The following is a 16,413-nucleotide window of genomic DNA, read 5'->3' on the forward strand; positions in this document are numbered from 1 at the left end:
ACCTTTTAGTATCTCCAGGCTTCTTCCATGTATACAGCCTTCTTTTATGATTCTTGAACCCAGTGTTGGCTATGATTAAGTTGTGCTCTGTGCAAAATTCTACCAGGCGGCTTCCTCTTTCATTTCTTCCCCCCAATCCATATTCACCTACTATGTTTCCTTCTCTCCCTTTCCCTACTACTGGATTTCAGTCACCCATGCTTATGATATGCAAATGATTACTTCCTGGCAGATTAAAACTGTGTGCCCGACCGAGACTCGAACTCGGGACCTTTGCCTTTCGCGGGCAAGTGCTCTACCAACTGAGCTACCGAAGCACGACTCACGCCCGGTACTCATAGCTTTACTTCTGCCAGTACCTCGTCTCCTACCTTCCAAACTTTACAGAAGCTCTCCTGCGAACCTTGCAGAACTAGCACTCCTGAAAGAAAGGATATAGCGGAGACATGGCTTAGCCACAGCCTGGGGGATGTTTCCAGAATGAGATTTTCACTCTGCAGCGGAGTGTGCGCACACTCCGCTGCAGAGTGAAAATCTCATTCTGGAAACATCCCCCAGGCTGTGGCTAAGCCATGTCTCCGCTATATCCTTTCTTTCAGGAGTGCTAGTTCTGCAAGGTTCGCAGGAGAGCTTCTGTAAAGTTTGGAAGGTAGGAGACGAGGTACTGGCAGAAGTAAAGCTATGACTACCGGGCGTGAATCGTGCTTCGGTAGCTCAGTTGGTAGAGCACTTGCCCGCGAAAGGCAAAGGTCCCGAGTTCGAGTCTCGGTCGGGCACACAGTTTTAATCTGCCAGGAAGTTTCACATCAGCGCACACTCCGCTGCAGAGTGAAAATCTCATTCTGGAAACATCCCCCAGGCTGTGGCTAAGCCATGTCTCCGCTATATCCTTTCTTTCAGGAGTGCTAGTTCTGCAAGGTTCGCAGGAGAGCTTCTGCAAAGTTTGGAAGGTAGGAGACGAGGTACTGGCAGAAGTAAAGCTATGACTACCGGGCGTGAGTCGTGCTTCGGTAGCTCAGTTGGTAGAGCACTTGCCCGCGAAAGGCAAAGGTCCCGAGTTCGAGTCTCGGTCGGGCACACAGTTTTAATCTGCCAGGAAGTTTCATATCAGCGCACACTCCGCTGCAGAGTGAAAATCTCATTCTGCAAATGATTAGCTTTCCAGAGCATTCACACACGGTTAGCGCCGGTGCCGACACCTACAACGTGGTGACATGAGGACAGTTTCCAACCGATTTCTCATACATAAACAACAGTTGACCGGCCTTGCCTGGTGAAACGTTGTGCTGATGCCTCGTGTAATGAGGAGAAATGCGTACCATATCGTTTCTGACTCTGATAAAGGTCGTAGCTTATCGCGATTGCGGTGTATCGTATCGCGGCATTGCTGCTCGCGTTGGTCGAGATCCAATGACTGTTAGTAGAATATGGAATCAGTGGGTTCAGGAGGGTAATACGGAACGCCGTGCTCGATCCCAACGGCCTCGTATCACTATCTGTCGAGATGACAGACATCTTATCCGCATGGCTGTAACGGATCATGCAGCCACGTCTCGTTCCCTGAGTCAACAGATGGGGACGTTTGCAAGACAACAACCATCTGCATGAACAGTTCGACGACATTTGCAGCAGCATGGACTATCAACTCGGAGACCGTGGCTGCGGTTACCCTTGACGCTGCTGCACAGATAGGAGTGCCGGCGATGGTGTACTCAACGACGAACCTGGGTGCACGAATGGCAAAACGTCATTTTTAGGATGAATTTAATTCTGTTTACAGCATCATGATTGTCGCATCCGTGTTTGGCGACATCGTGGTGAACGCACATTGGAAGCCTGTATTCGTCATCGCCATACTGGCGTATCACCCGTCGTGATGGTATGGGGTGCCATTGGTTATACGTCTCGGTCACCTCTTGTTCGCATTGACGGTATTCTGAACAGTGGACGTTACATTTCAGATGTGTTACGACCCGTGGCTCTACCCTTCATTCGATCCCTGCGAAACATTTCTGCAGGATAATGCACGACCGCATGTTTCAGGTCCTGAACGGGCCTTTCTGGATACAGTAAATGTTCGACTGCTGCCCTGGCCAGCAAATTGTCCAGATCTCTCACCAATTGAAAACGTCTGGTCAATGGTGGCCGAGTAACTGGCCCGTCACAATACGCCAGTCACTAACCTTGATGAACTGTCGTATCGTGTTGAAGCTGCATGGGCAGCTGTACCTGTACACGCCATCCAAGCTCTGTTTGACTCAATGGTCAGGCGTATCAAGGCCGTTATTACTCCCAGAGGTGGTTGTTCTGGGTACTGATTTCTCAGGATCTATGTACCCAAACTGCGTGAAAATGTAATCAGATGTCAGTTCTAGTATAATATATTTGTCCAATGAATACCCATTTATCATCTGCATTTCCTCTTGGTGTAGCAATTTTAATGGCCAGTAGTGTAGGATTCATATCAGGTGAATTTAATGGTCAACATCAACGTAAATTCATTATCACATCTCTTGTGCCACTGTAGCACAATTCTGGCCTATAACATGGACAGTTATCGTGCTTGAAGGTGTCATCATCGTCGGAGAAGATACCAGATTTGAAGAAATGCATATGATCCACAGTAATGTTCACGTAGCCCGGAGCTGTCATGGTTCCTCAGGTTACTAAGACATGTCCCACGGACCCTAGCTGTACCTTTCCCATTGCATACTACTGAACCCAACGGCCTACATCCGTGATGGGGTATGTACTGAGGAAAATTCCGTCTCGATGTCGATGTATCCAGCCACGACCACAGACCTAGTGTAACAAGAATCTTGACTCAACCAAAGCGACACGTCTCCATTGATCTACGGTCCAATCTCAACGACCTCCTGGCGCACTACAGTCATAATTCACGATGTCGTCGGAACAACATGGGTACACGTGAGGATCGTCTTCTGCGGAAAGCGGTTTACTCCGAAACACTTGTGCTTGTTCCAGCTTGTTAATTTGTGTGCCACAGATCGCCGCTTCTCCTGCCTTAAAAAGCGGCCAAGTCCGACCTCCACTTTCCATGATGAGAAGTAGACATCCAACACCCTGTCGCCTACTCGTGCTTCCACCACCCTCCAACCACTTTCCGTTCATACGACAACAGCATACGAATAGGCGACCTGCTTCACCGATCTAAGATGCTCATTCCAAGACGCCGCACCATAACAATCAAAGTCGACTGTGCCAGTCGATTTCCACATCTGAAATTAGTATCGTCCGTATAATTATTCGCCATCCTTCTCTGCTTGCCTGTATACTTTCCTCACCACGTCACGTGCCTGCGACGCCGCCAGCAGCGCTCAGTCTCGCGGAAGGCAGTCTTCCTAGAGTTTTGGCGCATCATTGAACGTAGAAATGGGTAACGATATTGTTGACTGCCGATCGAACGAAAATGTGCAAACAGTTTTTAAGTGACGTTAGTTTCTAGCCATTTCTCCACGGAGCATACAATTTTGGCAAAATTGTTCAGTATTACAGCCGCTTTAAAACTAGTCCAAATGATTTTGCATACCAGTCAATGGCGTCTACGTGACCGTGGTCCAACCGTTTTTACTACAAGCGGAGCAGCAATCAAATCAATGTCAGTGGCAGTGGCCCTGCGCAAAGGTAGAAGAAGATCTACATCTACATCTACATCTACATCTACATACATACTCCGCAAGCCACCTGACGGTGTGTGGCAGAGGGATCCTTGAGTACGTCTATCGGTTCTCTCTTCTATTCCAGTCCCGTATTGTTCGTGGAAAGAAGGATTGTCGTTATGCCTCTGTGTAGGCTCTAATCTCTCTGATTTTATCCTCATTGTCTCTTCGCGAGATATACGTAGGAGGGAGCAATATAGTGCTTCACTCTTCGGTGAAGGTATGTTCTCGAAACTTCAACAAAAGCCCGTACCGAGCTACTGAGCGTCTCTCCTGCAGAGTCTTACACTGCAGTTTATCTATCATCTCCGTAACGCTTTCGCGATTACTAAATGATCCTGTAACGAAGCGCGCTCCTCTCCGTTGGACCTTCTCTGTCTCTTCTATCAACCCTACCTGGGACGGATCCCACACTGCTTAGCAGTATTCAAGCAGTGGGCGAACAAGCGTACTGTAACCTACTTCCTTTGTTTTCGGATTGCATGTCCTTAGGATTCTTCCAATGAATCTCAGTCTGGCATCTACTTTACCAACGATTACCTTTATATAAAGCACTCCGTCTTCAGGCCACAAGTGGCCCATCGGGACCATCCGACCGCCGTGTCATCCTCAGTTGAGGATGCCGATAGAGGGGCGTGTGGTCAGCACACCGCTCTCCCGGTCGTTACGATGGTTTTCTTTGACCAGAGCAGCTACTATTCGTTCGAGTAGCTCCTCAATTGGCATCACAAGGCTGAGTGCACCCCGAAAAATGGCAACAGCGCATGGCGGCTGGGTGGTCACCCATCCAAGTGCCGGCCGCGCCCGACAGCGCTTAACTTTGGTGATCTCACGGGAACCAGTGTATCTACTGCGGCAAGGCCGTTGCCACATTAACTTTATATGATCATTCCATTCCAAATCACTCCTAATGCGTACTCCCACATAATTTATGGAATTAAATGCTTCCAGTTGCTGACCTGCTATTTTGTAGCTAAATGATAAGGGATCTATCTTCCTATGTATTCGCAGCACATTACACTTGTCTACATTGAGATTCAATTGCCATTCCCTGCACCATGCGTCAATTCGCTGCAGATCCTCCTGCATTCAGGTACAATTTTCCATTGTTATAACCTCTCGATATACCACAGCATCATCCGCTAAAAGCCTCAGTTATTCAATTTATATTTTATTTAATTGCTAGACCATCGACACCAATAAGTGTTTTGCAAAAATATACTGCATTCTCAAAAGTACTTCTACTATCGTACTCGTCATTTAAAGTCGTTAAAATAGTACCTGCAGAATTTTATTTACTTGCAATCTTTCATTTATAAATTTCTACGTTGCATTCGCAATTGCCGAATGATATGAACCTCTGACCATTCGATTCATCTGTATATTCATATTGTATACTGTAGACTCAGCATTTTTTATTTGTAATGCGGCAACTACGTATCCCAGCCCCTAGACAACGAAACCAGTCAAAACATTTAATATTTCAACACTGGGTCAGAAGGAATGTAGTTGAAGGCCATACCACACCATCACATCATTTCATATTTCAGAGCAGAGAATCCTAACGAAGACATAGTTGACAAAACTCTCGCTCGACATTTCTTGACCATTCTTCGTCGGTTTGGGACCCTTTGTGTCAAGGAGAAGCTCAATCAACTGCAGCGACAGACTACAAGAGAATCGTGGTGAATACGAAGAAATTTACCTTAAAACTCCCAAAAAATGAAAAACAACATTAAATCATACGAGTACAGTATCAGTGATGCATAATTTGGATCAACCAACTCATGCAAATGACTGCATGTAATATTTTTTCTGGCTATGAAATGGAATGATAAAGTACTCAGTTGTAAGAAAGCCAAATGGCAGACTTCGGTCCATTGTATGACGCTGGGAAAATGCATTCTACACTTCTGCAGCACACCTAGAAATATTTATCAGCTATGTGAGGCCCTTACCGGGTAGAACTAAAAAACGGATACGGAACGTACAGAAACAACGGCGCCTTGGATCTTCACGCGTTTATTTGACTTGTGGGAGGGCGACACAAACATGCTGGAAACCTGAAGTGTGTGACGCTTAACGATTCTAAGAATAAGTTTTAGGAAAGGAATTGAAGAATATACCGAAACTACTATGTATCACTTTAGTAGGCATATCAGAGATTGGACGAAATTAGTTAAGTCAACCCACGGAGGCATTTAAGTAGTCGTTGTTCCAGCGCTCCACACCCGATTCGACCAGCGAGAAGACCTTCATCGTGGCGTAGCGGGAAGTACCCTCTGCCAACGCCTTCGCAGTGATTACTGGAGTTAGAATACGTATGTAGATATCTCACAGACTGCGTAGCGGTAAAAACACATAAATTATATGACACACGGAGCCCTACGGACAGTCACTGTCACTACTTAATGCGTAAATTGGACAGAGAAAGGCAAAGTGACTGTGGTACCTGAACTAGCCGTGCCATCCCACACTGTGAAGCGGTGTTCGGAATATACTGTAGATGCAGATAATGTTACCGTACCAGAACGCTGTGAGTCAAATACACTGGTTCGTTGTAGTTGCTGCTTCCGCCTTCTGACAAATGCGGACAGATGACAACTCATATTGAATAAATGCTTTATGGAGTTCTTGCTGCTTCAGAGCTTTCGACGACTTCCACCGTGGTCTTTGGCACTAGATTAGATTTCAATAGGCATTTACGTACTTTAGTTGGCCAAATGATGCCATGGAGACATAACGAAATCAGTGAACTTCCATATGCTACCAAATGGTATGCCTATATCAGTGACTGAGCATAATTAGCAGCGACGCTGATTTCGTGAGATGATGGATGATTGAAATAGTTTCACTTTGCCGTTCAGCATCGGTTGAGAATTTACATGCACCACTAAGGGTGTAGCCGCTGTGTACGTTAAGGGTGAAGCTACACTTTCTGATCTCAACGGCTTCTTTGAAGAAAGAATTCCGGCATATTGATGCATAGGATAATATTTCCGTTTCATAAACTTAATCGTTTGTTTGTTTGTGAGACTGTGGCCGGCAAATATCAATTTATCAAATCAGCGATATTTAGTACGCTCCGTACATCGTTCTGAAATTGTTCGTATTGCCTTACCAATTAAATTAAGTCAACACTAAAGAGAAGCTGGGCCCATGAAAAGTCAGCTTTCGTATCGGTGTTCCTGGAACAAATGAAATGTGTATGGGGTAGCAGTTAGGTCAACACGAACAGCGTCAGAGCGCTGCACACAGCAACGACGCCACACTAAATGTTCAGATTTTGAAAAATCTGCTGTTGCCGAACACACTATCAGGAGAAAACATGCGATTGTGTTTGATCAAACGGAAATATTATCCCATGCGACTCTACCTACTGGGATTGCGTCATCAGAGAAGTTGTTGAGATCAGGATGAGTGACAACTTGAACCGAGACAGTAGCTACATCCATACTGGTAAATGGGAACGGTCACTTGTCGCTGTAAGGGAAAGAGATATCAGAAGAATCGTCGCCATCTAACGAAAACAGCATTGCTACCAATGATCTTCAGTCACAGACATCGACATAATCTTTACTAACGTATCGAAGTTCCGTGACTTAATAACGTTTCCATGGCATAATTTTGTCAATTAAATGAAGTACCTATAAGCCCACTAAAAGGTAAAGTCCTGTAGACGACGGCGGAGGATGTTGTCGAAAGCTCGAGACTAACAAATCTGACCGGGAAGAACTATATGAACCATTCACACAAAAATGTCACCGCGACAAGCTACTTCGTGACACCTCACATTCTTCAATTTTGGCAGGTAGTTTTCTGATACTTTTAGGCACTTGCCGCATATGCTTTGGTACACGTTTTCCAGTGTTTTGTACGACAAGGTGGGCATTTCTTTTTACCTACTGACTTTTGATTCATAGGTCAGGAGGTGGAGGTGCGTCGGCTGTCGATCCGCGGCCTGCTGCCCGAGACGGACTACTACATGACGTACGACGGGTCCACGACCATGCCCGCTTGCCACGAGACCGTCACGTGGATCATCCTCAACAAGCCCATCTACATCACCAAGCAGCAGGTAGGGTAGAGCGGAACACGCTGGCTCTAACGCCACTACGGCGTGATGCTACAAGGAGATTAATTTGTCTCCCTACAGGACGAGCTACGTTGTTAAGCAGTATTATGTTCAAATAACCGTCAATTCAACAGTTTGTTATCTTAGAATGTCTTATACAATTTCGACTTATCAAAAATTTAAGTGTCAGTCTATCTCCTCTTTAGCCCTTTAACTGCTCTGGATGTGTAACGCGCGCGCCTTTGTACCTGTCCCTGTGTGCTCTGAACGTGTTTACGCGCGCCACCAGTCCCTCTACCTGGTACCTGAACGTGTCTATGCGTAGACACGTTCAGAGTACCAGGTAGAAGCATTAGGTGGCGCGCGTAAACACGTTCAGAGCTCACAGGGACAGGTACGAAGGCGCGCGCATTAACAAATGGTTCAAATGGCTCTGAGCACTATGGGACTTAACATCTGTGGTCATCAGTCCCCTAGAACTTAGAACTACTTAAATCTAAGTAACCTAAGGACATCACACACATCCGTTTCCGAGGCAGGATTCGAACCTGCGATCGTAGCGGTCACGCGGTTCCAAACTGAAGCGCCTAGAACCGCACGGCCACACCGGCCGGTGCGCGCATTAACACATCCAGAGCAGTTAAAGGGTTAGAAACAATGAAACATAAATAATTATTAAACTAAGAGGCCGTAAAATTCTCATTGTTTTCTTATGGTCTGTGTTTGTGGAAGTAAATATCAAACGTAGCTTTATAAAAGTAGTTAGGACAGTAGATAAAATTTTGCACGAGTTGCAACTTTGTTAACTTCGTTCAATGTGCTGTTCGACGGTTAAACCATAATCATCTCCTGGAAGACGTATTTTTCTTGGCCTTTTTACAGTGGAAAGCAGCGGCGATTTCTTGTGGGGACAATTTAACTCCTATGGAAAATATGTGTCCACATATGAGATCACATGTAGTACTCTTTTAAAACTAAAATTTACCACATCCAGATAACAAGTGCGCAAATAAATGCTGTCTCCTCTAATCACTGGAAATAAATGTGAATATATCTATGTACAATGCAGTCCAGACGAGCTTCACAAACGAACAGGAGAAATGATTAACGTAAGTTTGCGAAACAAGACTGGAAATTTAGGAGGAAACTGAACTAATTTACAACACGCATAAGCTACAAAGAGAATGTTCTTCATTGTCTTGTCTCTCCATGACTGTTTTTAATTCTTTTTGATTAAAGAAGTAATTTTTTTTTCATCTCGGATTAAGTTGTGTGGTACAGCATTATATCTATTTTCTTATCTTAGGTAATAGCGATTACCCTAATTCCAGCTACAGTTACTTATCTTCAGTATCTACAGGGCGATGCCGTGGGGATTCACAGACGATCACATGAATAACGTATCATTAGGTATACGAAAATCGTTTGATACGGCATCATACTGTGGTTAACCAAAGAAGCTGAAACGTCCCCTTTTTGAAAAATTATACAAGACTGTGCTTAAACTGACACACAATATTTTTAGCGCAACGCAATCTGACTTTCAAAAACCCCTACAAAAGAATGGCCCTGACTAACATTAACCTATACCTTTCACAAATCACTTACCTCACCAAAAATCTTCGTTACTCGAACTACTGCAATACAGCGAGCGCCACTTCTGCCAGCTAAATAAAAGATTCAAACTACGGAAGGCATAGTTAGCAAATGAAAGATTTTAATAGAGAACAAACAATGTATTTACCTTAATAGTCATAATTGACATCCAGTCTTACAAATTTCAAAACTCCGCCATCTCTCTCCCCGCACCACTGCTGGCGGCTCACCTCCAACTGCGCCACGCTACGCGCTGTTAACATCCAGCTGCCGCTGCCCAACACTACAATGGCAGACAACAATGCAAACTAGCCACAGACTGCACACAGCACAGCCAGTGATTTTCATACAGAGCGCTACGTAACGTTGCCAATAAGAAAACATAAACAGCCTACTTACATAGCCCCCATGCTCCCCACAAAAAAATTTTACAAATTGTATTGGGCACTGGCCAATACAGATTTGAAAAAATTTTTCATAATTACAGTAAGAAAGATATCAAATGCACACACTTCTTGATATAATGTTGGTCAAAAGCTAAAATTTTCTCACAGTCCATAAAGACAGTCCTTATCATTCATCACAGTAACATTGCAGTGTTTTTCTCAAAGTCTGAGCAGTAAAAGAAAATGCACACGGAAGTAGTGGATTTCCATGCAATCTTGAAGAAGTAGTGTTGTCCTTCCAACGGAAAGACAGTGCTGACTCTTGACATGCAGACAGGTATTAGTCCACAACAGAGCAAACCCACAGCAGAGTCAGTCGAAATTTTGAAGAGTATTGGTAGGTAGGTCATCACAGAGCAGACCCACTGTAGTCCTGGTAGAGATTACGGTGTTGGTGGGCCACCAGAGGCGCAGACCCACTGCAGTCCTTGTAGAAATAATGGTATTGATGGATCATCAAAGGTGTAGACCCACTGTAGTCCTTGTAGAGATGGCCAGCAGCCATCTGCTGCGAATGTGCAGGTGCACAATCACCATCGAAGAGTCTTGCGGAGAATATAGCAAGTCCATAACTACCACTTGTGCACTCACAAAGTTTTTGGAATTGTCCTTAGAACCAGCAATGCTGTTATCCAGTCCCTTGCTGAATTTTTAACACACGTGCAAACACTAACAGTCCCTACTTCTCACATATTGTCCATATTCTATGACCAACAGAAACGTGTGCAGTGAAATGGAACTTACAAGTTACTTAATTTGATGAACTGGTGTCAATTACAATTTTATAACATAAGAATACAATTACAAAGGTACAAATTACATCATTAAAGAACATAACAATACAGATAACATTTGCAGTAATAGAGGCTTTACAAAACAATAGAAATAAGCATATACATCAGTGTTACTGGAATTATGACATAAGTAAATACATAAAGATCAGAATATCTTTTGAAACATCAACTTCACACATGAGCATTAAAACAAAACAGAATAAATAATGTCTAAACATCTTTACAAAGAAAATAACATGTTATCAGAAAAATTCTACAACATAACTCTTATTAGCTAAACACATTAAGACAGGAAAAACACAAATTCACATAGTGTAATAACACAGAAATACAGGACAGGGTTTGTTTTCAGTGTGACATTTGGTACTGCAGTCCACCCCAAAACTTCATTCCATAGGTCTTTCGTCTCATTTCAACATTTGTTTCCACCAAAAAAATCCTACCAAAGCATAATTTTGGTAAACATTTTTGGAATACAGTGATCAATTAATTGTTATATTTTGATTAAAGTTCAGTCTTGATCTCGTTATGTCTGTTTTAATGAGTAACCGGTTTCGGTTTTTTCTATAAAACCATCATCAGACCCATTGGCTCCCTTGGGTTGGTAGGTGGAGCTCTCCTTGCTGCTGTGCAGTCAGTTGACTGCACAGCAGCAAGGAGAGCTCCACCTACCAACCCAAGGGAGCCAATGGGTCTGATGATGGTTTTATAGAAAAAACCGAAACCGGTTACTCATTAAAACAGACATAACGTGATCAAGACTGAACTTTAATCAAAATACTATCAAAGCATGCTTTCTGTATTTATATGTTCACATATTTCTTACCTCATTTATTTTCCATTATCTTACCTCATCATTTTATGTAAGTAGGCTGTTTATGTTTTCTTATTGGCAACGTTACGTAGCGCTCTGTATGAAAATCACTGGCTGTGCTGTGTGCAGTCTGTGGCTAGTTTGCATTGTTGTCTGCCATTGTAGTGTTGGGCAGCGGCAGCTGGATGTTAACAGCGCGTAGCGTTGCGCAGTTGGAGGTGAGCCGCCAGTAGTGGTGGATGTGGGGAGAGAGATGGCGGAGTTTTGAAATTTGTAAGACTGGATGTCAATTATGACTATTAAGGTAAATACATTGTTTGTTCTCTATTAAAATCTTTCATTTGCTGCATTAATTGCAATAATAATGTATTAGTGTCTGGAATCTGTTCCTCTATGCTTTTCGGCAGTGCATTTGCACCGGCAACATTTACATTTTGACGAGCAGAAAATGTGTCTTGACTTATTTGAGAAAACGGTGGGGACCTAAAACCTGAGTCTACAGTATTTGCAATATTGTGTTCTGTCATTTCGGATTCCTGAGGCGAGCTGTTGCCGACCGATCGATCGATAATGCTTCCCTGTTCACTAATTGTTCCACTGTCTACGCCATTATTTGCCGCCCGCTCCATTTCCCTATGCACAATTACCAAATTACCACTTTGAATGTCTGTTAATTCATTACACAGTGGTGCTGATAAGCTACGCTCGTCGTCACTATTATTTCTCAGTTTACTTTGTAGCCTAGTGTTACGTTTTTCACACGCCATTATTGTCACAATATTTCACACGATAATACAGAAAAGCACAATTTGAAGAGCAAAAATAAGAGAACACATTAACATAGCACTGAAAATAATATCTAGTTAATTGCAGCTGCGAAATACTTGGTGCAGATCTACATGCATGCCACAACTGTTTTACTGTACAACAATGAAAAACTACAACTACAAAGGAAATTCTCTCTATGATTACGCGCTAGGAATAAACAATAGCTACACTAATTACACAAACTACAAGAAAAAATCAGAAGATTCCAGTGAGGTATCCTCGGTTAAGGGTCGACATATGAAACGTCCCCTTTTTAAAAAATTATACAAGACTGTGCTTAAACTGACACACAATATTTTTAGCGCAACGCAATCTGACTTTCAAAAACCCCTACAAAAGAATGGCCCTGACTAACATTAACCTATACCTTTCACAAATCACTTACCTCACCAAAAATCTTCGTTACTCGAACTACTGCAATACAGCGAGCGCCACTTCTGCCAGCTAAATAAAAGATTCGAACTACGGAAGGCACTAACTACTGATAGGCATAGTTAGCAAATGAAAGATTTTAATAGAGAACAAACAATGTATTTACCTTAATAGTCATAATTGACATCCAGTCTTACAAATTTCAAAACTCCGCCATCTCTCTCCCCACATCCACCACTTCTGGCGGCTCACCTCCAACTGCGCAACGCTACGCGCTGTTAACATCCAGCTGCCGCTGCCCAACACTACAATGGCAGACAATAATGCAAAATAGCCACAGACTGCACACAGCACAGCCAGTGGTTTTCATATAGAGCGCTACGTAACGTTGCCAATAAGAAAACATAAACAGCCTACTTACAAAGCTAACAGGTTAGCAGACGTCTCCTACGTATATTATGTTGGCTCATAAGATAGTAGCGTTTTTGTCTTGCACGTTGGTATTCCGGTTGCTATGGGTTTATTTACTGACCGTCATTTTTTATTTGCAGTTCATTGTTGCTACCCGAGTTTACATATCGCCATTTTGCCATTTGGAGATAGTGAGTGGAGATGTGGACGCTGGAAAATGGAATGCCAAGTGGAGAAATCGGAACGTTTCCGACATATTCTGTTGTTTGAAATCAATAGACGCGTGAGAGCAGAAGGGGCAGCCAGAAACATTTGCCCCGTATATGGCGATAATGCCATTGGACGGAGCACGGAAAGAAAATGGTTTTCTGGTTTTAAGATCGTTCTGAAATCTTTGAGTCTTCACATTCAGGAAGACCTTCGAGGTTTGCTGAAGATCGTTTAAAAGCATTAATCCACAAAGACCCATGTCACTGCATTCGAGAACTGGCAAATGTGATGAACTGTGAACATTCCACCATCGCGCGATATTCGCCTGCAATGGCAAAGGTTTAAAAATCGGCTGTATAAATACGGCGTTCTGTAAGCCAAAACATCAAAAATCAGCGGGTGGCCACATGTACAACTTGGCTTGTTCGTCATTAATTGGCTCACGAACAACACCGTCCATTCTAATCCTGTATCGTTACTCGTGACAAGATATGGTTCTTTATGCTAACATATGGAAAAGAAGAATGGTTGATCCTAAACAAAACAGCAAAATCCCCGCTCAAAGATGTGCACGCAGTCACAACAGATAATGTCATGCATTTGGTGGAATAGCGACTGTGTGGTGTACTACGAAATGCTTATCCGGGGTGCAGACATTTACCGTCCATAAGTGGTACGTCTTGCAGACATTGTCCAACGACGACGACTAGGAAGGCTGTGTGAACTGATGCTACCCCATGTTAAGGCCCGAACGCATTCTACTAGACAGTCAAAAATCCTACCATGGACTTGGGCTGGGAAGTCATTCGGCTCTCACCTTTTCCACGGTCTTGCATCCTAAGATTATCACATTTTTCGCTCTCTATCCAACAAGCTTCAACGAACTTCTTTCCCGGATGAAAATGCGCACCGAACATGGTTCTATGAGTTCTGGGCCTAAAAACCACGTGATACATATTGTTGCCCAGCCTTGGAAAACTGTTGTAAATAGAGAAGGAAAATTTGTTATTGATGACTAAAGTTCCTGTTATTTGTATCTGTTGTGTGTGTATGACACGGGAAAAAGGTACGAACTTATCCGTCAGCCCAATCAAACTTTTTTAAGGTGCAGTTCAGTGAGTGATATGCGCTTATTGCTGCACAAGAAATAACATATCACGTTACTGTTTTAAGCGTGTATTGCATGACCAATTCTGCGTGCGTTGTAGCGATATAGTCGTCCCGTCTAGGTATTAAAGTACGCTAAGGAAGCTGGGTACTTGATTTCTGTGCCTTTGGTTTTCTGTGATGGACAGGGCGGGTGCCGCGAGCGCGTACCACTGCCATTTGCTGCCAAAGGACAAGGCAGAGTCTATGAGATGGCCACCCTCCAGACCACAACATTGGTGGAGTTGAGCTCCTGCTAGCAAAACGGTCGCCTAATAGTGATTTCCCAGGTTCTTTTCTGCGTGATTGATTAATGGTGGGCTTCTTGGTGTTCTGACGAGTTGTTGTTTCATTCCACGCGCAGTCTTTCAACGATCGACCCCGCTACTATTTTCAGATACCTCAAGTTTTGCTGTTACATGTGCATCCGGTGTCTGGACTCCGACCAGAGTGCGTCGATTGTCGGAACAGCGTGTATAAAATGGAAATACCAACTCGACACAACACCCGGAAGCGTATTATTTCACCTAATGGTACTCGCAGGGGTGTCTAGCAAAGGCTTCGCGTCTGATACTGCCTCAGAAAGTCACAGAACAGAGTTAAATGGAGTAATCCACCAACGATTAAAACTAAGATTTGGAAAAGAGAACTAGTAGCTTACGGAAGTAAAATCCACAGACTGTGGTTGGCCGCTTTGTGACTGACTTGCGCTTCTTCAAAATTGTTGACGTAGCACAGCGTAGTACCTGATCAAATGTGTCTCTCACTATCTGAAGCTTTGTGGCTTCACATGCACCGTATTGTAAGGACTACAAGACGCTACCCACTATCAGACGCACCTTAATTTTTACGCAATTAAAAAAAATTACCATTTTTATTATTAGACTGCAAAGCTCGTATATGAGATGGTCTTCACTACTATCTAGAGCGTTACTTATGCTGCACTTCTTGAAAGACTGTAAATTAATGTCTTCTATCACTTTATCGTACGACTGACACACTTGTTTGATTTTAGGTCGTTTGAAAGCTCCCTTCAGCGTGAATTCATGTTGGGTTTAATGCGTCATCCATTTGTTCCATTCGCCTCTCATATGCACTTTTAATGATTTATTTATCTAAACATCAAGAGGATGCAGTTGTAAAGTAAGTCATTCCGGAACAACAGCTAGCTGCGTACTTCCGTGTCTCAATTTCTCTTTCACGGAATTTTTCAAATGACTCCCAGTTTCTTTTCTTTCCTTTTTTTTCGTGTGGCTAGGGCCTCCCGTCGTGTAGACCGTTCGCCGGTTGCAAGTCTTTCGATCTAACGCCACTACGGCGACTTGCGCGTCGATGGGGATGACATGATAATGATGAAGACAACACAACACCCAGTCCCTGAGCGGAGAAGATCTCCGACTTAGCCCGGAATCGAACCCGGGCCCCTTGGCATGACAGTACGTCGCACTGACCACTCAGTTATCGTGGCGGAAGTTGAGCTTGAAAATGACCATTGCATTATGTTTAGTACCGTCTACACAACATGAAAGAGCGACAGTGTACTGCGCTTTTTCATGCCCACTTGTTTTCATAGTTACAATTTCAGTACCTTCCATGGCAACAGTTCTGTTACTTGGCACATCAAATGTCAGAGCAGTTTCTTCCATATTCGCTATTCGGCTTACCGCAATTCCACACTGGTTTTCTTTTACTGTTGAAAATAAAGCGATGAAAAGATAATATTTTCTCTTCATACTCTTATGATATTTTCTGAGATACTTTGGTTTTGGTTGTATGCTAGGTCCATGGCGTTTCATAAATCTGTAGCACCAACCATCTCCTCCCTTAAAGTCTGTTAAGTTCCACAGTAGCGCCAGCTTACGAATGAGTATATGAATAATTATTGCATTAATTACAACGCCATTTTGATGGAGTTCTTGAATCCATTTCAATATGTCATCATCTAATTTTGGTCATTTTGCATTCAGTCCTCTATTTGTACATTTAGTCTTCCTCCTTTCTTTCAGTGCTTCTTTACTTGTTTTTTTTTCTGTTGGTGGAG

General features: G+C 43.4%; 1 protein-coding gene across 1 annotated transcript in view; it reads left to right on the top strand.

Moving 5' to 3' along the window:
• LOC126252317 (carbonic anhydrase-related protein 10) overlaps positions 1-16,413 on the top strand; it is a 788,385-nt gene that overhangs the window by 323,000 nt on the left and 448,972 nt on the right. The window contains exon 6 of the mRNA XM_049953202.1: positions 7,604-7,758. Coding sequence (XP_049809159.1) covers positions 7,604-7,758 — 155 coding nt within the window. The remainder of the gene's footprint in view (positions 1-7,603; positions 7,759-16,413) is intronic.

This window comes from Schistocerca nitens, chromosome 4 (assembly GCF_023898315.1).
Source record: "Schistocerca nitens isolate TAMUIC-IGC-003100 chromosome 4, iqSchNite1.1, whole genome shotgun sequence".
Classification (NCBI taxonomy): Eukaryota; Metazoa; Arthropoda; class Insecta; order Orthoptera; family Acrididae; genus Schistocerca; species Schistocerca nitens.